At 35.4% G+C, this 22,172-nt stretch overlaps 1 protein-coding gene across 8 annotated transcripts in view; it reads left to right on the forward strand.

The window, feature by feature from the left end:
• TANC2 (tetratricopeptide repeat, ankyrin repeat and coiled-coil containing 2) overlaps positions 1–22,172 on the forward strand; it is a 374,683-nt gene that overhangs the window by 175,405 nt on the left and 177,106 nt on the right. For 5 of the 8 annotated variants that reach the window (XM_024130199.3, XM_028499426.2, XM_024130198.3 and 2 more), the window contains one exon: positions 11,752–11,862. The exons of the other annotated variants lie outside the window; for them this stretch is intronic. In XM_024130199.3, coding sequence (XP_023985967.1) covers positions 11,752–11,862 — 111 coding nt within the window. The remainder of the gene's footprint in view (positions 1–11,751; positions 11,863–22,172) is intronic. 8 annotated transcript variants of the gene reach the window in all.

Here is a 22,172-nt window from a genome sequence, read left to right on the forward strand (position 1 = left end):
ACTTTCACATGGCTCTGAAGCTAAACTCTTCTCCCTCTTTGTTAAAAAGGAGGATTAGCTAGTATTAGCACTACATTACATTTTTCTTCTTGACATATTCAGAAGGATTGAAAGATAATTGAAAAGGGAATAACATTGTAGCTATTTCATTAGTCAGAATAGGCTAGACTATACTGTCATAACAAATAACCTTAAAAATCTCAGTGGCTTAATACAACAAAGGTCTATTTCTAGTTTATCCAGCAAGCCTGAGCAACTTTCCAGGACAGCTGTCCTTTATGCAATAACACAGCAACCCAGGCTGCTTCAATCTTGTGTCTCCACCATCTCAACATGATTCCTGTCTGTGATTTTTGTGCCAGAGGAAGAAACAGCCTGTAAAATCATTCAGGGACTGTGTCACCTCTGCTCTTATTTCATAAGCCAGAACTAGGCACATAGTCCTTCCTAAACCTCACAGGAGCTGGCAATTGTAGTCATCCCTGTGCCTAGAGAGGAATGGTGGCTGCAGGATGCTGGTAGGCACTAGTAAAGTCTACCATACTGTGTAATTCAATGTACTGCCACTTTTATAGATTGTGTAAAATCATCTCTTCCTAAAATGAGTGCCACCTTTTGAAGAACTATATTGTGAATGAAATAATATAATATTCTGAATCAAAAGTCTGTAATCTACCACTTGAATACTGTGATCTTGGGCAAGAGATCTTTTGATTCTATTTTCCCATCTGCAAAACAAGGTTAATGTATTCATCGTGGAAAATTATGAACGTTGAATGAGTTAGGTAAACTGTTATACAGATGTTAGCTGTTGTTCTATTGGTTGTTGCATAACTTTTTGAAAGTGAGATATTTTGTTTTTAGAGCTATGTATACAGCATTAGAATTAGGCTCCAGCAAGAAGTTAGTTTCACTAACAAAAGAGGCTATACAAGTCTCAAACAGAATTACCCTTCCCACTGATCTTTCGAAAACAAAGTTTAAGCATATTTTTCTACTATTGGAATGCTCTTTCTACAAGATTTTTTTATACTTAATTTTGCTTTGAACTACCAAATAAGATCAGAGCAAAATTATAATTTTTTATAAAGCTTTATAAGAAAACTATTATCAATAGATGTAATATTGGAAAAAGCTTCGTTTTTAAACATTTTTATTTGATAAAACTTAAAATGGTGTCATATTAACTAATTTTTAAAATAAAGCAAAAATGTGATGATATTTATTTAAGTGCTTAAGCTAAATATGAATAAACTAAATTCATAAATTAAATAAATATCACTACAGATTTCTTGTAGACTGTTGATACAAAATCTAGCCACATGTACCTAAACTAACCTGTTTTTCTAGGTCTCTTGCTCCTGTCCCAACTTCTTTCCTAATTTTCTGATAGAGTTTGTAAAAGCATGCTATTAGTTCTTCTTTAAATATTTGGTAAAATTCACCAGTGAGGCCAACTAGGATTGGATTTTTCTTTATGGGAAAATGTTTAATTACTAATTCAGTTTCCTTACATGTAATAGTCTATTCAGATTTTCCATTTTTTAATGAATTAATTTTGATCATTTGTGTCAGGAATTTGTCCATTTCATCTAAACCGTCTAATTTGTTTGCATAAAGTTGTTCGTGTAACATTCTCTTATAATCTGCTTCATTTCTGTAGAGTTGATAGCAATGTCCTCTCTTTCATTCGTAAGTTTTGGTAATTTGTGTCTTTGCTGTTTTTCTTGGTCAGTCTGGTTTAAGATTAAAAAAATTTTTTTTTTTAGGTATAAATCCTTTTATTTTTGTAAAATCTGAAAATTGTATGTAACTTTAAAATACAGTGCATCTTTTTTGTTTGTTTTTTGTTTGTTTATTGAAGTATAGTTGCTGTACAATATTATATACGTTATAGGTATATAATAGAGTAATTCACAATTTTTAAAGGTTATACTCCGTTTATAGTTATTATAAAATAATGGCTGTATTCCCTGTGTTGTACAATATACCCTTGTAGCTTATTTTATACCTAATAGTTTGTACTTCTTAGTCCCTTACCCCTTTTTTGCCCCTCCCTCCTTCCCTCTCCCTACTGGTAACCACTAGTTCTCTATATTTGTGAGTCTGCTTCTTTTTTATTATATTCACAAGTTTGTTGTATTTTTTAGATTCCACATATAAGTGATATCATGCAGTATTTTTCTTTCTCTCTCTGACGTATATCACTTAGCATATTGCCCTCCAAGTCTATCCATGTTGCTGCTAGTGGCAAAATTTCATTCTCTTTTACGGCTGAGTGGTATTCTGGTGTGTGTGTGTGCACACATGCGCGCGCCACATCCTTATCCATTCATCTGTTGATGGATATTTAGTTTGCTTCCGTATCTTGGCAATTGTAAATAATGCTGCTAGGACCATTGGGATGCATGTATCTTTTCAAATTAGTTTTTTCGGTTTTTTTTTTTAATATATACCTAGGAGTAAGTCGCTGGGGCATATGGTAGTTCTATTTTTAGTTTTTTTGAGAAATCTCCATGCTGTTTTTGACAGTGGCTGCACCAATTTACATTCCTACCAACAGTGTACAAAGGTTCCCTTTTCTCCACATCCTCACCGACATTTGTTATTTGTGTTTTTTGTTGATAGCCATTCTGACAGGTTTCAGGTGATATCTCTTTATGGTTCTGATTTGCATTTCCCTGATGATTAGCAGTGTTGAGCATCTTTTTCATGTGTCTGTTGGCCATCTGCATTTCCTCTTTGGAAAAATGTCTATTCAGTTCTGCCCATTTTTAAAGATTTTTTCATTTTGTTCATCTTTTCAAAGAATTAAATTCTGATTTCATTACTGTTCTCAATCCTCAATTTTTTATTTACTATTTAATGCTTCTGCTCTAATCTTTATTATTTCCTTTTTCTGCTTGATTTTAGGTTTAGTTTGTTCTTTTTCAACTTTTTAAAAACATATGCTGAGCATTTTTTCCCCTAGTACCTTTTCAACTATTGTAACCATAAAACTCTTCATTGAAACTTTAAAAAAGGTGAATTAGCAAGATTAGTAATTCTCTCAAAATTAGCTTTGTAAATTAACCTTGTAATTTTGATTTTAATAGAAAATTAATTATATTTATTAAACTTCATACTGAATTGGGAGGCATTCTGAAGTAGAGATGCTCCCCTGATTTATAATGGTTTGATTTAAGATTTTTCAGCTTTACAATGATGCAAAAGCAATATACATTTAATAGAAACCATACCTCAAACTTTGAATTTTGATATTTTCTTGGGCTAGCAATATGTAGTATGATATGCTTTTGTCATGCTGGGCAGCAGCAGCATGTAGTAGCTCCCAGTAGCCAGACAATCATGAGGGTAAACTACCGGTGCACTTAGAACCATTCTCTACTCATACATCCATTCTGCTTTTCACTTTCAGTATGGTATTCAATAAATACATGAGGTACTCAACACTGTATTATAAAATAGGCTTTGTGTTAGATGATTTTGCCCAACTGTATGCTAATGTAAGTGTTCTGAGCAAATTCAAGGTAGGCTAGGCTAAGTTATGATGTTTGGTAGGTTAGGTGTATTAAATGCATTTTCACCTTTGGATATTTTCAACTTACAGTGAGTTTATCAAGCTATAACCCCGTCATAAGTTGAGGAAGATATATACATTTTTCTCTTCTTTAAACCCTATAGCTTCTGTTTTGTACTTTTTTCATGGCACTTTCTCTGCTGCTTATCATAGCTGTTCTTGTTCTGTCTTACCCCATTGTTGCATTCCTTCAGGTCAGAGACTGCCTTAATCATTTTTGAATCCCCTGAAGTGTCTAGTACTGTGCTTTGCACAGGGTAGGAACACAATAGCATTTATTGAATTGAATGAAAGAGCTCTGATGGAATTTTTTTATGGAATTGGTTTACAAATGGTTGTATGCAGTTTTCTAACAAAAAGAATTCTCACTTTAAAAGTATCAGTATTTATATGTAAAACTTTCATTTAAGATTAAATTTACATTTTGAGTAAATATGAATTTTCATGTTAGTGAAGTATCCTAATCCTGTCAAATGATGATGATAATCCCTAAAATGTATTCTGATGCCTCCTTTTTTATTACCTATTAGCATCTCTAGTAGAGGAGGTGCCTTTGTTATGTTGTATTTTTTTTACAAGATTATTTAAGTAAGGGGTACCTTAAAGATGAAAAAATTAAATAGGAAGAAATTAGATTCATATTAGAGTTTTCAGCTATATGTGTTTATATATAAATTTATACCTCACAGCTATAACTTCTGAAGAAGAAAGTACTAAAAATTTAGCACTGATCTCACAACCTCTATATTTTGGTCGATAGACAGCTTTATGAATGTATTTGAGGCATCCTATTGCTTTGAAGTTGTTACTTGTAAATAAATAAATATACCAATGTACTATCTCAAGTTCCATTTACTGTTATTTATCTGTAGCAGTTTGCTGTGTCACTGTTAGTGAATAGTTGTTCCATACTTTATTGAATTCTTTATAAATTTAAAATTATTAATGTCATATCAGTTATTTGGGTTTTGTTTCTTCAGAGTTTTTTGTTTTGTTTTCATTATTAGGCAGTTAGTATTAAAGTTTTTAGGTGATAGGTACTTTAAAAGAACTTATTTTGATATTCAAATTGCTAAATTTCTCTGTACTTGGATAGCTTCTGTATTCTTTGTGTTATGTTCAAGTGGGACCTTCTTTTCAGTCCTTACTTTCATTGGGACCATAATGCTATAAGTTGATGCTGATCAGCTACCTTTCAATTAAAAAAAAATAGATGTAGTTGCTGTTAGTTTTGGAAATGGTAAAACTATGCAATGTTGCATTTTTGCTCAAGTGAAATGAATTCTGGATTCCTCCATTATAAAGCTGTTCACTGTGATCAGTGGAGATAGGAAATGTTCACAGGCGAGCCCACCCACTAGTTATCCAGGGATAACTAGTGACCACACACTAACTGATATTTGTATTGGTAAACATAGTTGACTTTGCCACACTGCACACATTTCATATTTCACTTATATTTGTATAGGTTTCAAAGACATCAGATCTCTAATAGTCTGTTGTCAAGAATAAATATGCATATTGTACTTCTAGCTATACTAATATATATTTAGATTTAAAATAAATGCATTCTAATTATTTGATACTTCACTGCATAGTATGGGCGTAAAACAACATGCAACAATTTTCATTTGTAGCTTAGAGTCTAGAAAGTGGAGAGACTAAAGAAGATAACACATGGTATTTGGGGAAGAAGCAAGGTAAAGAGAAATGTGTAAAACATAGACTTCATTTTTTAATACTTTTATAGAAGAAAGGAGAACCAGAAAAATACTTTGCCAGCTTTATGTTAATTTTTGTCATTGGTTAGAGCAGCAAAGTTTTATTTTTCATTATAATGAGCTGGAAACTCTTTCTGTAGTAGACTAGCCATTATTTGATAAAGACTGTCATGTCACGTGTTAACTTCCTCTTTCTGGGTTGCATCTGAGGATGTTCATTTGTTTTATACGTTTTTTCTTTTCTATAGATGGATACTTTCTCCTTGCAAAAAATGGGGAACTATATGAATTACAGTTTTCTCTTTCTCTCTGTTTCACTTACATCTAGCGTGTGTCAGATTGTCAAATTCTATTGGTTTTTCTTTCTCAGTTTTTTTTAGTTGTTGTTCCCTCTATTTTGGGGGATTCATTTGTTTATTGGTGCATAACTAAAAAAGAAAAGCTCCTTGGCATTCTTTCTTTCTTCAAGGTGTGGTTTATGTCACCATTTAAGCACAGTTATGACAAGCAGTCAGAATATCAGATAAATTGGAAGGATGCTGTTACCACCTATTTCCCGATTTTAAACCCACCATAGATTGGGGGTTAAGAAGGAGGAAATAAAGAGTTTCTCAAATAATCTCTCTCCTTTTACCCTTTTTTCCCACCCCCACTCCAGGAAATCCATTGTTACTGAAAGGTTTATTTTCTAATAAATGTTTAGGAACTAAAATTTTATGAATGTCCGAAGATTCTGCCTATGAAAGCTCTGTTAAAAACTTTTAAAAATACAGTTTTCTCTTTCCAGATAAATTTTCCACTGTTTCTCTCTACTTCATTAACAATTCTATAGTTCAGATCTTTTTCTCCTATGTTTTCTTCCAAGAATTTTATAACTTTAATTTACATTCAGGTTTTTGACCCATTTTGAGTTAATTTTTGTATATGGTATAAGATAAGGGTCCAACTTCATTCTTTTGCATACACATATCCAAGTTTCCCAACGACGTTTATTGAAAAGACTATCCTTTCCTCATTAAATGGTGTTGGTACATTTGTCAAATCATTTGACCATGGGTTTTATTTCTGGAATCTCTATTCTGTTCCACTGTCTATATGTCTGTCCTTATGCCAGTACCACACTGTTTTAATTCTGTAGCTTTATAGTAAGTTTTGAAATCATGAAGTTTAAGATCTCTAACTTCATTTTTTTAAGATTATTCTGGCTATTCAGGGTTCCTTGAGACCCATATGAATTTTAGGATGAGTTTTTCTATTTATGCAAAAAATGTCATTGGGATTTTGATAGGGATTGCATTGAATCTATGGATCATTTTGGGTAGTATTGCCATCTTAACAATATTAAGTCTTCCAATTCGTGAACAAGGGTTATCCTTCCATTTATTTGTGTCTTTAATTTCTTTCAGCAACATTTTGTAGTTTCAGTGTTCCAAGTCTTTAGCTTCCTTGATTAAATTTATTCCTAAGTATTCTTTTTGTTGTTATTTTAAATTGAATTGTTTTCTTAATTTCTTTTTCAGATTGTTCATTGTTAGTGTATTTTTGTGTATTGATTTTGTATCCTACAACTTTGCTGAGTTCATTTATTAGTGGAATCTTTAGGATTTTCTACATTTAAGATTGTGTCATCTGCGAACAAAGATAATTTTACTTCTTCCTTTCTAATTTGGGTTCCTTGTATTTCTTTTTCTTGCCTATAGCTAAAATTGTTTTATCCTCCTTTCACATTTAGTAGAAACCATATTCATTTGACAGTGAATTTGTTTTTAGATTAAGCTTACTGAATATGCTTTTAATCTCAAAACCAACTTTGTGAAAGTACTTTCTTGGTACTTTATGTTCTGCTCATCTTTATATTTATCCTTCAGTTCTCATTTTCCTGGTATCTTGCTTTATTTTATCTGCCTCCATACCATTCTTCCATGAGTATCTGAGTCTTGTGACAGTTTATCCCTAAAAATTCCCCTTTGCTATGAAACTTTTATCAAAGACAAATATTTCAATAGTTAATTAAAATTTATATTCTAATGCCTTTATAATTGCTTGAATTAAGTGTGCTTCAGCATCATCTATAGCATCTCAGTTTACAGAGGATCTCCATAGGTGGATTTTCTCTTTCACCATTAACATTTCTTTGTGATATATCTGAGCGCTCCTATTCCCCCATCTTCCACCCGTCAATGATCTTGGTAAGAATTAGTGAGTACAGACATATTGGTCTCTCTTCAAAATAGGCCCCAAATGATGGATACTTTATTACTTGGAACTGTTTAAAAAAGACAAAACAAAAAAACATAACACAAGAGTTATATTGCTAAAAGAGTGACTGAGAAGAAATCCTAACTTTCACGATAGACGTTAATTCTTTCAGAGATGAGACCTTGATTTCTGTTTTATTTCAACTTTTTTCTTAGAAAAGGCCTTTTAATGATCTGTTTTCATGCGGTATTTATAGATCTCTGTCTCTAATTCAGTGTCTACAAACTTTAGTGTGCTTCAGAATCACTTGGAGGGCTTGCTAAGCACAGATTGCTGGGACTGTACCCTCTTGAGTTTCTGATCATCAGCTGATTTGACATGGGGTCTGATCATCTGCATTTTTAACAAACTCCCAGATGATGCTATGCTGCTGGTCCAGGCACCACAGTTTGAGAACCAGTGGTGTAAATCATAGTGTTTAACTTTTTTTATATACCCACATATTTCTCATTGTCTAACCTAGACCACTTTGATTTGGGTATTCTACCACCTTCTAAGGTATAGCATGTTTTCTTCAACATTATTCCCTTCTCAATTTTAAAAACAAAATTGGTAATATCACCATTTTTGTCATTCTCCCATGGCATCTTAAATATCTTTGTTTTACCCCTCTCACACACACAATTCAGACTTTCCAAATAATGCTGCATCTGTGACGGTGATGATGATGACAACAACAGCAGAAACAATGATAAAAACAGCTAACATTTATAGAGGATTTATTCTGTTCTAGGCGCTGTTCTGAGCATTTTATTTGAATTAATTAGTGTAATCCTTAACAACTCCCCCATGGTGTAGCTACTGTTATTAGCTCCAAGTAACTGATGAGGAAACTTAGGCACATAAAAATTCTCACAGCTAGGAAAAAGTGGAAGAGATGGGATCTAACTTAGGCTTTCTGGTTTCAGGGCTCAGACCCTTCATTCCTCTCTTATCCAACCCCTCATTACTATATTACCGTGTTATACTGCCTCTCCACGCTATGTCTTGGAACCACACGCTTACTTTGTTTTCCATAGCCATTGCCCTCCCTGCTCCCTGTCTTAATAAACTCCTAGATGAACTATATCATCATATCCAAGCACTATGCTAAGTACTTTACATGCTTGGAATTATTTAAGCCTCATAATAATCCTGTGACTTTTTGAGAAAACTGAGCCTTAGTAACGTTAACTAACTTGCCCAGTTTCTTATTACTTATAAGTACTAGAGCCACAACCTCAATCTTTGAAATGACTAAACCCATATTATTTTTTTAAATTAATTTTTTATTTATTTGTTTTTGCTGTGTTGGGTCTTCGTTTCTGTGCGAGGGCTTTCTCTAGTTGTGGCAAACGGGGGCCACTCTTCATCGTGGTGTGCGGGCCTCTCACTATCGCGGCCTCTCTTGTTGCAGAGCACAAGCTCCAGACGCGCAGGCTCAGTAGTTGTGGCTCATGGGCCTAGTTGCTCCATGGCATGTGGGATCCTCCCAGACCAGGGCTCGAACCCGTGTCCCCTGCATTAGCAGGCAGATTCTCAACCCCTGCGCCACCAGGGAAGCCCCATAAACCCATATTCTTAACCAGTATGCATCCTCCTCTCAACTCTGCCAGATTCCCAAACTCAAGTCTCTTACAGCATAAGAATCATATTCCCAGTGTTGGTTGAGATCTCTTTTCAGATCAGTAGTTTCCTGTTATCTCTCATATCATAATAAAATACCTGGTTTGGTTTTAGAGTCCCCTACCCATCTCAGTTCAACCACGTTTTTTAAAACTATCTGGTAAACCCTTTTGACAAAGATTTCTTTTACCCATCTGCTTAGTCTTAAATACCATTTATTTTACAGTAAAGTATATTGGAATTCTAGGCTTCCAAACGAAATACTGTGTCCCATCTTCCATGTTGAACTGTTATGTTCTCCACCAAGTAGTGTTAAGACTGTTGGACAATCTGTCATGCCTGTGATTGTACCTCCTCTGTGTGATTGACTTACAGGTAACACTAGTTTTCTGTAATTTGGCTGAGAGTTACATTATAATGTACCTTATAGAATAATGAAAATTCATTATTAGACATGTACAGTGTCCCATGCATCACAGTTAGAGATGAAGGTAGAAAAACAGAATTAAATGTCCACTATGAGCTATAAAGGTAACAGTTGGGATTCCCTGAGAAGGGAAAAGAGAGAAGTCTGCATGGTGTTGAGTTTCACAGATCTCTAGGATCCTGATTTTCCCCCTTGACTCCATCTCATAATTCTTAATACATTCTTCATACCTCCCTCAATTTCTCCTGCCATCTTTCAGTTTCTTTCTTACATATCTAACCTAAGTTGCTGATTTCTGTCTGTCTACTAGCCCCAAATTTCATTATAAAAATTGTTATTAAGATTTTTAGATGTATAGAGTCCCTTGAACAGGGACCCAGGGCTGTCTTTGTCAGAACTCAGCAGGTAAAGTAATTATTCTACTGCCATGATAAAATAAAATAATAAAATTCTAGTAAAGGACTTAAGAGATTTAAGAATTAAATTATAATAATTTCTCCTATACAAAGCAATATTGGATAAATAAAATGTTTCATCATTTTCGAATTGGTGAGATTAGCGTGAAAGAGATTCTAATATTGGCTATAAGTAGCCTGCAGATTTGCGTATAAATCATTTTAGATCTTCATTTGTGATAGTGATTTTTTTAAAATAGGCTCAAGTTTTATCTCTCATCAGAGGTGAGAGTTCTGCTATTCCAGAGCTTACTTTTGGCAGAGAACCATACTGTTAGCACCCTTAGCCTTTGTTGCCATGGAGACAGTAAGGCTTTATTTTGTTTTCTTTTAACATACACTTAAAATATACATACATACCTTAAGATTTAAAGTGTGGTTTAGTTGACTGCAGGTTTTGAGTATTGGCACATATCAAAAATATTTTCTATTTTTTAAAAACTTTATATTTTTGTCCTCCAAAGAAAACAGAGGAGAATTCTGGTCATTGTAATGACAAAGTTTTATATTACTTTTTACAGGGTCTTTTAGGAACAACTTAAAATCCCCCTGTGAATCAGTAATGGATGAGGATTTTGAAGAACATGCAGAAACTTTTGAAAAAAGTAATGTGATCTTAAGCACTCACATGTCTGGGACACCTATAGTTATGATATAATGTGTAATGCATACAAGTCAATTTCAGATTCAGCTGTTACTTTTGCACCAGTATTATGCTAAGCACTTTCACCCTATTACGGTTTATTTAATAGAACTCAGTTTAAAAGTACCAAAGCAATCTTCATAATTATAACTTTTAATATATTTAACTGATTATTTAAATGTATATCAATAATGTTTCTTAACTTTTCCCCCCAAAACCATTAAATAAAATTTATATGAGCTTTTAATATGAAAACTTTCAATTCATGAATTATACGTTTTTCGTTCATTCATTTCTTACAAGAATGAATGTTTTCCCTGGCATGCAATATTACTGTTCCATAGACTTCATGATTATATTTGTAACTAAATCACATCTCTTTATCTTTAGCATCCAGTTATAAACTGGCACGGCCTAGTTAATATTTTAGTCCACTAGCAGTTTTGACTTCTTACCTAACAGCTGAGCGGTTAGGTAATTGATTTCCTTGTTAAGCTAAATATCAATAGATTAATCTTACTTAAGGTATTTATCACAACCCAGTATTATATAATAGTTATTTCTGGATAAAGAAGACTTTTGATTACAATTATTATAAACAAAATCTTAAAACTTAGTCCTATACTTTACTCAGTCAATACCTGTATTTAACGTCAAAGGAAGACAAAATAAGAAAGCTCTTGCTTTATAAGGAGAGAGAAAATAGCTAAAGGTGATAGACTAGACAGTTACAACTTATGCTCATAGTTTTGATTATTAGATTTTAGCTTTTCCAGTTTGCAGTGACTTTTTAACAAGACCCATCTCCTCTATGAAGAATGCAGTTAATTTTTTTTCTGGCACAAAAAAAATAGGGTAACCTGATCTGAGTCTGACAGAGTGTGTCGTTCATTTAAGTGCTTCCATCTGTTGCCTGCTGTTCCCCTTACTCATGACCCCTCTATGTTTCTCTTTCCTTTCTCTTTCCCTCTGTTTCTCTTTTTCTTTCTTCCTTCCTTTCTATTTTCCTCTCTTTTTTTTTTTTCTCTCCCTCTCTCTCTGTCTCTCTTTTTTGTCCTTAGCCCCTCTGAGGAAGGCAAAGTTTGTTGAGAGCCCACGAATTCCAGAATCCGAGCTTGGCTCACCAACCCTCACTTCAGCTCAGAAACTGGACGTGGATGCATACTGCCCTGGTAAGCATGCATGCAAAGTATCTGCTTTGAAAGAGGGAGGTTTGGATCAGGCCCATCAAGCAGAGCAGTGTTTTGCATATGTATTATTCATAAAAACATAGCCGTTACCTCTTTTGCAACTGTGATTGCATATTTTCCTTACTAGAGCACTGTTTTTACTGAACATCCTTTTTGATTATTGATATAATTATGTAAGTATTGAAAACAGCTTCAAAGATAATTTTCAAAAGAATTAAAATAATTCAGTAGATACATTTTCAGGGTGATTTTTGTGATCTGAGGTACTTGAAATTTTGCTTTGGCCATGTGCAGTCAGGAACGTTCAAGTGTGAATAAAAATGTTCATTCAACACTAGCCCTTTGCATATGACCTTTTTTGCCTAATCCCTGTTGGTTTTCTGGACAGTTATAGAAAATAGTTGTGATGTTGGAAACATTATACTTGAATTAAAAAAGAAACATTATAGGTTCCTGATTTGGACTCCTGACACTCACTGTTAGAAATACCTCTTCTCATGAATGGCCTGTAAGCACATGTGGGAGTTCACTAAAACCCTTCTTGTGTGGGAGCAAACCTGAGACAGACTCATTATCAAGGCTTAGATTCTTCCAAACTTAGACGAGTTGCCTGGCAACATCCTTTACACTCACTCTACAGTGAGTCTATAGAGCTGTGTCAGAAATGTTCACAGCTCTAGTTGAGTATACAGATCAGAGCTTCAGTAAAAAACTTTACAAGACTTGGTTTTAGGTCTTTTGTTTATTCCTGCTCATTAAAATTGCACAGTGGATGCAACTACTACATATTTACAGCGTTACAGATCAGCAGAATAAGGTGATTTCTAGTTCTAGGGAAGTTATCAGTAGCTGTAATCTGAAATAGCAGGATACTATACCTCTGAAGCCAGATAAGACATGTTTTAAAAAAAGACGGTAGGCAAAAACTTGAGCCAAACCTAACCAGAGACATTTGATTCTATGAATCAGTTTTGAATATTGAAAGACCTTGGGGATTTCGTTTGCAGGTTGCAGAAACTTGGGCTTCATCCACTGTTGTAAATGACTATTCAATTTAAATCAATCGCAGATATGTGTTAGGACTAGCTTTTCTGTTTCTAAAAGGAACAAAATTTTTTCGTGTTTTGAGGTACTGTCACATTTTTTGGGCAATGGAATATTATGCTCTGCATTTCTTCACGCAAATTTTAGTGTAATAAAGTAAAATAAATAAATGCACTAATTCTCTATTCGTGCATTGAGTTTTGGAAGAGAAACCCTATCAGAGGCCTTTTCTTTTCCAGATTTGCAAATCAGAATGATTGTGGGGAGACTAATCTTTCACTTCCTGATTGCCCATCTGACATCCTTAATCTAATCTAGTTTTTGTTATTGTCAAGAAGCAAGGTAGCTGCTGTTGGTTAGAATGCCAGTGCTGAATCACTGTGAAAAATCTTGTCCGTGTTATTACTTACGTATATTTTCCACAAGCAGGAACCTTTGCTGAATTGGAATTGAACCAAACTAAACCTCAGTTAAGATTTTCAGAAAACCAGGAAGAAACTAAAACGTGTTGCCAAAATGTTAATTGCCATACACTGCAGTCTCTCCTTTTCTTATCTGAAATAGATTTAAGGCATAGAAACTTTTTAATGATTTGCTCTTTTATAGTAAAGTTATTAAACTGTGGAAATAAGTTTCTACTGAGATAAGATTAGTGACTTGAGGGTTGAAGCTATTATCTTCTACATAGTACCAAAAATTAACAATAAACAAATGAATTTAGTAGACTCATAAAGCAAACAAATAATCCATCCTTTTTGAATTTCTCTTACATAGGATATATTAACCAAATAATGATCATATTTTATTGTATACTCATACATAATAGTGCAGTTAAAGCTAGTGATCTGATATCTTCCTGTCTGCCTGCTTTATTCATTATCACACGCAGATTTAGGAAAATAGTATATCTGACAGAGGCAACAGTCCTAAGCTAAAGGTTAAACGAGCAATGGTTCTCAAATTTTAGCATGCTTCAAGAATTACCTGGAGGACTTGTTCAAATACAGATTGCAAGACCCACCCCCAGAATTTCTGATTCAGTAAGCCTGTGTGGGTTGAAAATTCACTTCTCTAACAAGTTCTCAGTTAATGGTGAAGCTGCTGGTTGAGGTGCCACACTTGGAGAACCAACTGGGTTACAGGGCTGCTGGAGGCTGCTTACAAACCTGTAGGGTTCATTCTGCTGTTGACTTCTGAGGAGTAATTGGGGATGTTTCCTTATTTTCTTAACTTAAACCTTTTGGTACCTGTATTTTAGGTGGGAAGAGTAAAGCTATGAGAAATTGACGTATATTTTTCCTGATCTGTCTTTTTGTACGTGGTACCTGTGTACCCATGACTAGTTTTCAGTATTGTCCTACAAGAAAAAGGAAACTGTGGATCAAACCAGAGCAAGTTGTTGATATTTGGTCTGCAAAGTTTAGGGAAAGCTGCAATGGGATATAGCTGTTGATCCAGAATATTTGTCTAATAAACTGAAGGATTCAGTCTACATAGCATTAGATTCTAGAATACTTAATTTGTTTTGCTCTTCCTCAAATCAGATTTGTTGTATGCAGAAAACCTGAGGAAAAGTTACAAGTTAACAGTATGTTTTGGTTCTGCAGCTGAACCATGGAGATGATTGATGATGTTATATAACTGAACTACCAGAGTAGGCAAGGTCAAGTGAGTTGTGTTTGATAATCGTCTTACAGTGGGGAAATTAAGGCCTAGAGAATTTAAGTGATTTGTGGAAGGTCACAAGCAGGATTTATTGTTGAACTCTTGAAGTGGACATAGTATAGTCCAGAAATACATTGTCCCTAATTCTATTACTGTGTAAATTCTATAAGCACCCCTTGACTGACCCTTAAATTAAAAAGTAGAAAATTCAGTTTTTTCATGAGACAGGGCTGTATTCTCTTTTTAGGGTAACCAGCTGATATCAGTGATTTCAATAAAATAATTCCCAAAATAAAAGAACATGCTCACCCTACACTCCGACTTTTCTACCTACAGCATTAGTTATTAGCTGTGTGATTTTAGGCAAGTCACTTAACCTAAGCCTCAGTTTCCTCAGTGGTAAAAATGGAGATTGTAATCTTAGATTAATAAATATAGAGCACTTAGCACAATGCTTGTTTTATAGTAAATGCTTATAAATGTTAGCTAATTTTGTTATTATTATAGTGATGATCCTGAGGTGTGTTAACACAAGATCTTAAAGTTTTTCTAAACAATCAGGAAAAACAAGATGTAAAGGTTTAGGGTCATTTTTAGTTAAATATGTCTTATTGTGTTTCAATTATGATTTTCCCCTAACTAGTTTTGTGATCTTAAGCATGTCATGTAATGTCTCTGTGCCTCAATTTCCTATCACAGCAGCGTTACATATAACATGATGTTACTTATATAATTTAACAAATTAAATATATATTTGTATAGATACATGAGTACACATTCAAAGGGGAAAATGTCCAGAAGAATACACCAAACTAACATTGGTTGCCTAAAGAGGGAGAGAATTGGGATTGTTTGGATGTCAGAGGAGAAAGTAGCATTGGTGAGATAATGATCATGTTAGCAGTGGTTGTATCTGGCTGGTGGGATTACAGATGATTTTACTTTTCTTTACTGGGCAATATATGTTAGTGAATGAGAGCTCTGGTTCTGAAATTAGATCTGAGTTTAATTCCTGACTCTGTTGCCTACTAGCTGTGTGAATACATGTAACATTCATAGTCTTAAATTCCTTGTCTATAAGATTGTGATAAAAATAGGTCTTTTTTTTTTTTTACAATAAATCTATCTCATAGAGTTGTTAAGATTAAGTAAAATAATGTATATGACAAATGATTAGCTCAGGCAAAAGAAACAAGAAGAGATATGTAGCACCCTTCCTGTTATTGCTGTTCATCATCATCATCATCATCCTTTTCTTCATTTTCTAAAATTTCTGCAATGAATTTGTATTGAAATTTTTCAGTAATCAGGTGCTGCTAAAGGATAGCAACATTCCTTATTTTGCATGTTATAACACATAATTTCAAGTGTAGAAATGAGCCTTAATACAGATGGCAGGCCATGTTGACAGTTTTATAGGACTTTTGACTACATGTGCAAGGTTAAGGGCCAAAGTCCAGACCAGTGTTCTGAAAATAGACAGGCTTTTATCCACAGCAGATACTTTCAGAGGAATTTGAGATTAATCTTTTTATAATAGATTCTTTTAAATCTCTTTAAAAATGGCACTGTCCTTCAAAGGACAGTGTTATTTAAGGTGACAACAAAATTAGGATGTATTTGAAACTCAAGAATGGAAGAGAGTTTTATGATACTTATTTGAAAGTACATACTCATATTTATATAGTTTTTGAATTTGTAAAGGATTTTTCATTTGGATTTCTTATCAGCATGGTACTCTATAGCACAAGTACAAACCACTGTTGATAGATGAAATATTTTACATAAAGTGAGTAGTTCCGTCATGGTCATTCCACTTAGAAGAAAAGGATGATTTGTTTTCTCATTTTCTTCCTTCCATGTTTTTCCTGAAAACATTATCAAATGTTATCTTTATCCTAAATAATTAGGCATGCTTCTTTTTTTGGGGGGGGGGGCTGTGAATTTTATACTTTAGACATAAAACCCTCTGATTTTTGATTGGTATATGGATACCAGAAGCCTTTTTCTTGTAATTCACATCTTCTGTTATGTTGTATTTGTATTCCTTAAGTCTACTATGTTGTAAACACAATAAGTATACAGCAGGATTTTTAATCTGAATTAAACAGGTGAGCTTTAGGGAGGCGGGTTCTAAACTCCTTAAAATTACATACAAACACTATTCTATATGCATATATGTACTTCTTTCTATAACAGGTTCTCAAAATGGTCTGTAACACATACTCCCCCCCCACCCCCAAGAAAAAGGAAAAAAGAAATGCTGTTATAAAAGTTGACATGAAATGAAGGTTGTTCATGGTACAACTGTTAGAACAACAACAACAAAAAGCACCTAAAAGTTGGATAGTGAACAGACTTGTAAATCAAATGAAGGGTATAAATGAACTTCAGTGCTGCCCTAATCGGGATATGAAAGTCAGTATAGCAACTAGAGATAGGAAGCAGAGAGATAAACAGGAATAATTTCAGTATATTTTAAGTATGAGAGATACTGCCTGAAAACTGATTATGAACATAAACACACCAAAGAGGTAGAATATGAAAATAAATAGATTTTCATCTGCACACTCCCTTATCCAGTAGTAAGTTGTTAACATGTTAGAAAGTTCTTTCCATGGACACATGCTTTGTTGAATACAACTTTTCACTTTGAACATTTTCAGTTGTTTTCTTGATTCATATTTTATCATTATTTAAAAGGTTAACCATCTTTTAACTAACTTTTAGATTAACTTTTCTCAAGGTGTTTTGCATCACAAATTGTAAAGACTTGGGCTGTGAGTATGGTGCTTAGATCCATAATTTAGTTAGATATCCAAATGGACAGTTTTTTCATTAACTCTGAAAACTGTTTTAACTTTTGGTTTTTTGAGGCAGTAAAATGCACTAGTTTAGACAACAGACCCTGGAGCCAGACTGCCTGTGTTCAAATACTGACTCTACCACTTAGTGCTTTACTTTCCTTACCTGTAAAATGGGGATTATAATATTACCTGTATCATAGGAATGCTATGAAGATGTAATAAAATATTTAAAATAATAAGGACAATTATGTGGTCCATAGTTAGTGCTAGATAACTCAGCTACAATTTTTAAAGTGTTTCAGAACGTTTACTACCCTTTATCTAAGAATGTTATGGGTAAGGTTATATCCTTTTTATGAGCGCTTTGCAAAGAGGATAAAATTACGCCTATAACCTGTTGTCACTGACCTGTTTTCATAAGCAGTCCATGTATAGATACTAAGTTTTGTGGGTTTTGGTTGTTTTTTTAGTGGAGGCAGCTTTTCGTAATGGTAAATAGCCCTGGGATCAAATGAGCTTGGTTAAGTTCTAATTATGCCACTTACTAGCTGTAGAACTTTTATTACTTAATTTTTCTAATTTTCTGGTTCCTCATCTGTAAAATAACCCTACTCCATAGGGTGTGATGATTAAATAAGATAATACACATAATGTGCTTAGCACAATGTCTGGAACATCAGTTATTATGACTAACAACATCTCTCACATTTATATATTATTATACATTTATTTCTGAAAAAAAAAATGTTTTGTGTTTTTCTTTTCCTAAACAGTATATACATTCCGGCAGCCCAATGTTCATGAAAAATTCAGTGGGGACAAGGAAGAGACAGAAAGCTATTCTTGACTTGTGTTTTGATACCTAAGAAACTAGAGATTTATGAATTCTGTATCTGATATCGCCACTGCCATCCTTCATCTCTAAGTCACTTAAAATCCTCTTTGTCATTTTGTTTTTCCTTATCTGGAAGTTATTCATTATAACATTTAAAGTTAGGGAATTCCCTGGCAGTGCGGTGGTTAGAACTCTGCGCTTTCACTGCCGAGGGCCTGGGTTCGATCCCTGGTTGGGGAACTAAGATCCCACAAGCCTCGTGGCCACCAAAAAAAAAAAAAAAAAAAAATTATAAGTTATGGGGAGTGTTGGTTATATTCTGTTTATCATTATTGAGTACCCTTGTGAATAGGTCCTTGTATTGGTTATCTATTGCTATATAACCAATTACCATAAAACTTAGTAGCTTAAAACAGCAACATTTACTGTCTCACAGTTTCTGTGGGTCAGGAATCTAGATGCTACTTAGCTGCATTCTGTGGGTCAGGGTCTCTCACAGGCTGCAATCAAGATGCAGCCTGGGGAGTTCCCTGGCAGTCCAGTGGTTAGGACTCTGCACTTTCACTGCCAAGGGCCCAGGTTCAATCCCTGGTCAGGGAACTAAGATCCTGCAAGCTGAGAGGAGCAGCAAAAAGAAAAAAAAAAAAAGAAAGCCTGGGCTGTAGTCATCTCAGGGCTCAACTGGAAAAGGCTCCCCTTTCAGGTTTATGCACATGGTTGTTGGAAGGATTCAGTTCCTATGGGCTCTTGAACTGAGGGCCTCAGTTCCTTGCTGGCCTTTACCAGAGACCACCCGCAGTTCCTCACCATGTGGACTTCTCCACAGGGCACCTCACACATGACAACTTGCTTCATGAGAGCAAGCAAGAGGCAGAGAGAGTGCGAGCAGTATGAGAGTGACAGTTTTTTATAACTTATTCTCAAAAGTGACATCCTGTCACTTTTTATTGTATTCTTTTCATGAGAAGCATGTCACCAGGTCCAACCCACACTCAAAGGAGTAAATTAGGGCTTCCCTGGTGGCGCAGTGGTTGAGAGTCCGCCTGCCGATGCAGGGGACGCGGGTTTGTGCCCCGGTCCGGGAAGATCCCACATGCCGCGGAGCAACTAAACCTGTGTGCCACAACTACTGAGACTGCGCTCTAGAGCCCGCAAGCCACAACTACTAAGCCCACATTAGAATACATTGTACGATGGGTAAGGAAATCCAGGTCAGTAGGGGAATAATATGGAAATACTGTATTACACAAGTAACACATTTTTACCATATTTTGTATCTCAAACATATGTCTGTTCAAAGCAGTTGTTAGAAACCTCAGTTTAAAATCCAAAGGAACATTCAGTGATAAACGTCAGTTTTACAGAGTTCAGTGAAGCATTTAAGGTTCTTGAGCCTGTCAAATACTGCTTTTCATTTCAGCTAAATAGTCCTCATCATACACTGACGTGCACATAGTACTTCTTGTACGTTGGGGGCAATTATGTAGGCAAGGAAGCTCGTGTAAGTTTTGCCAAGCAATGAGTACTTTCTATCTCTAGGTGTCCTGCCTCTACAGTGATTGCAACTTCCAATGGGAGAGAATCAGAATAGTGGGATGTTGTAATGGAAGATTATAAGCATTTAAAAGCCTGTTCTCTTAGCTAAGTGCTAAACTAATGAATTTTTTAAAATGCAAAGAGTCTCTAACCTTATAAAAATTTTATTTCTAAATAGCACAAGGGAGAACCACCGTGTGTGTGTGTGTGTGTGTGTAGGACATTTTTCCCCCATTTATTTGTGCATGTCTACGTTATTAATAAAAAGAGTATAGGGGCTTCCCTGGTGGCGCAGTAGTTAAGAATCCGCCTGCCAATGCAGGGGCACAGGTTCGAGCCCTAGTCCGGGAAGATCCCACATGCTGCAGAGCAACTAAACCTGTGTGCCACAACTACTGAGCCTGCGCTCTAGAGCCCGCAAGCCACAACTACTAAGCCCACATGCCACAACTACTGAAGCCCGCACGCCTGGGGCCTGTGCTCTGCAACAAAGAGAAGCCACCGCGATGAGAAGCCCGCGCACCACAACGAAGAGTAGCACCTGCTTACCACGACTAGAGAAAGCCCGCGCACAGCGGTGAAGACCCAACACAGCCATAAATAAATTAATTAATTAAAAAAAAAAAGAGTATAGGATTATTAGGAGATAAATTTACTTTTTAGGGAGCGTTTTTTTCCTTTTCCAGCTTTATTGAGATATAGCTGACATATAACATTGGGTAAGTTCATTGTGTACCACACTGTCATTTTATATATATATGGATTACTGATGAAATTTATGGACAGCCTCTCCAGAAAATTGCACACACGTGCAAAATTTTGCATATTGTCTGAGTTTTGAAGAAATTAATAAAACATTTAGGCTTGTTTGCCCTGTGTAATAGTTTTATCTGAAAACTAGTCTAAGCAAGCCAAAATTAATAAGAATCAGACTAGAGTCTTCTAAGGAAGTTACATTATTGCTAACTTCCATTCCATACCCTAAAGCTAGGTATCTAAATAATGCAACTGTAGAGATTCCCTAAAAGTTGGTTCTTTAACTTAGGCTCTAGGTGAGTTAATTTAAAGAAGGCAGTTATTTAGGAAGGAAGTAGGGGAAAGGAAGGGTAAGTAGGAGAAATTCAAACACTTCTGTTTTAAAGAGATGGGGTCCTGTGATTAAAGGTTCCTTAGATTTCTCTGCACCTGCCCCAACTAAGGCATTTTTTTTCGCTCAGTTGAGGATTGACAGTGACCTGTGTCACTGGTACCCTGACATGGATCTAGTTTTCCCATCTACATCCAGGGACCATTCTTCCCTATTTTCTGCCCTCTGGATCCTCCATATTGAGAGGTGACTGTCACTTAGAACTATGAAAAACATCTCAGACCAAGACCACCATCTTAACCTCCAACTTATATTTAATTTTAAAACAGTAGACACATTTTTTGAGATAAGGTATTCAAAAACTGTTTAGCAAGCACATTGAAAAGAAATAGAGTGCCTTCAGCCTGGCTGTATATTCTGCAGCTCAACATACACTTTATCATTTCCTATTACCATCACCCCTAGCCATGCCAGATATATTAAAATTTCTTGTATCCTGAAGGTATTTGAGTTTGCAACCTCTGCTGTGGGTTACAGGAAGTCATTACTATTTTTAGGAGGTGGCAAAGAAGAATTGGAAGATGAAAGAATGAAAATTTCCCTTACTCTCTCCCTATTAAAACATGCAATTTCAGGAGATTCATAGACTTCCAAAAGTATATCAGAGGATCTCACATCAAGAGTTCTTTTTTTTTTTTTTTTTTTTTTTTGCGGTACGCGGGCCTCTCCTCCGGACGCGCAGGCTCAGCGGCCATGGCCCACGGGCCCAGCCGCTCCGTGGCATGTGGGATCTTCCCGGACCGGGGCACGAACCCGTGTCCCCTGCATCGGCAGGCAGATTGTCAACCACTGAGCCACCAGGGAAGCCCAAGAGTTCTTGATTTAGATCATTCATTAGCTGATATAAGCTAATATTTAGAATATCATTTGTTATTAGCTACTATGGTGTAGCTCTGCTAGGAGGAAGCATTATGCACGATTGAACAATTGAAATGTAATGTTAGTTTAAAAAGAGAAGAACTAAAGGAGAATTTCCTCAACCAATAACCTCTAGTGGTGTTAGGGAAATATTCACCTTCTCCAACACTGTGTTCATCAAATGACTCTTATTCTTGTAACTCTCCCACTGCTCTCTCCTTCCTCCATCTCCACCACTCATCTTCCCACAGACTCTAGCTCTTTTCTACCACATTTTTACAATATTAAGAATAATCTTAGGGGCTTCCCTGGTGGCGCAGTGGTTGCGCGTCCGCCTGCCGATGCAGGGGAACCGGGTTCGCGCCCCGGTCTGGGAGGATCCCACATGCCGCGGAGCGGC

Source organism: Physeter macrocephalus, chromosome 14 (assembly GCF_002837175.3).
Source record: "Physeter macrocephalus isolate SW-GA chromosome 14, ASM283717v5, whole genome shotgun sequence".
Lineage (NCBI taxonomy): Eukaryota > Metazoa > Chordata > Mammalia > Artiodactyla > Physeteridae > Physeter > Physeter macrocephalus.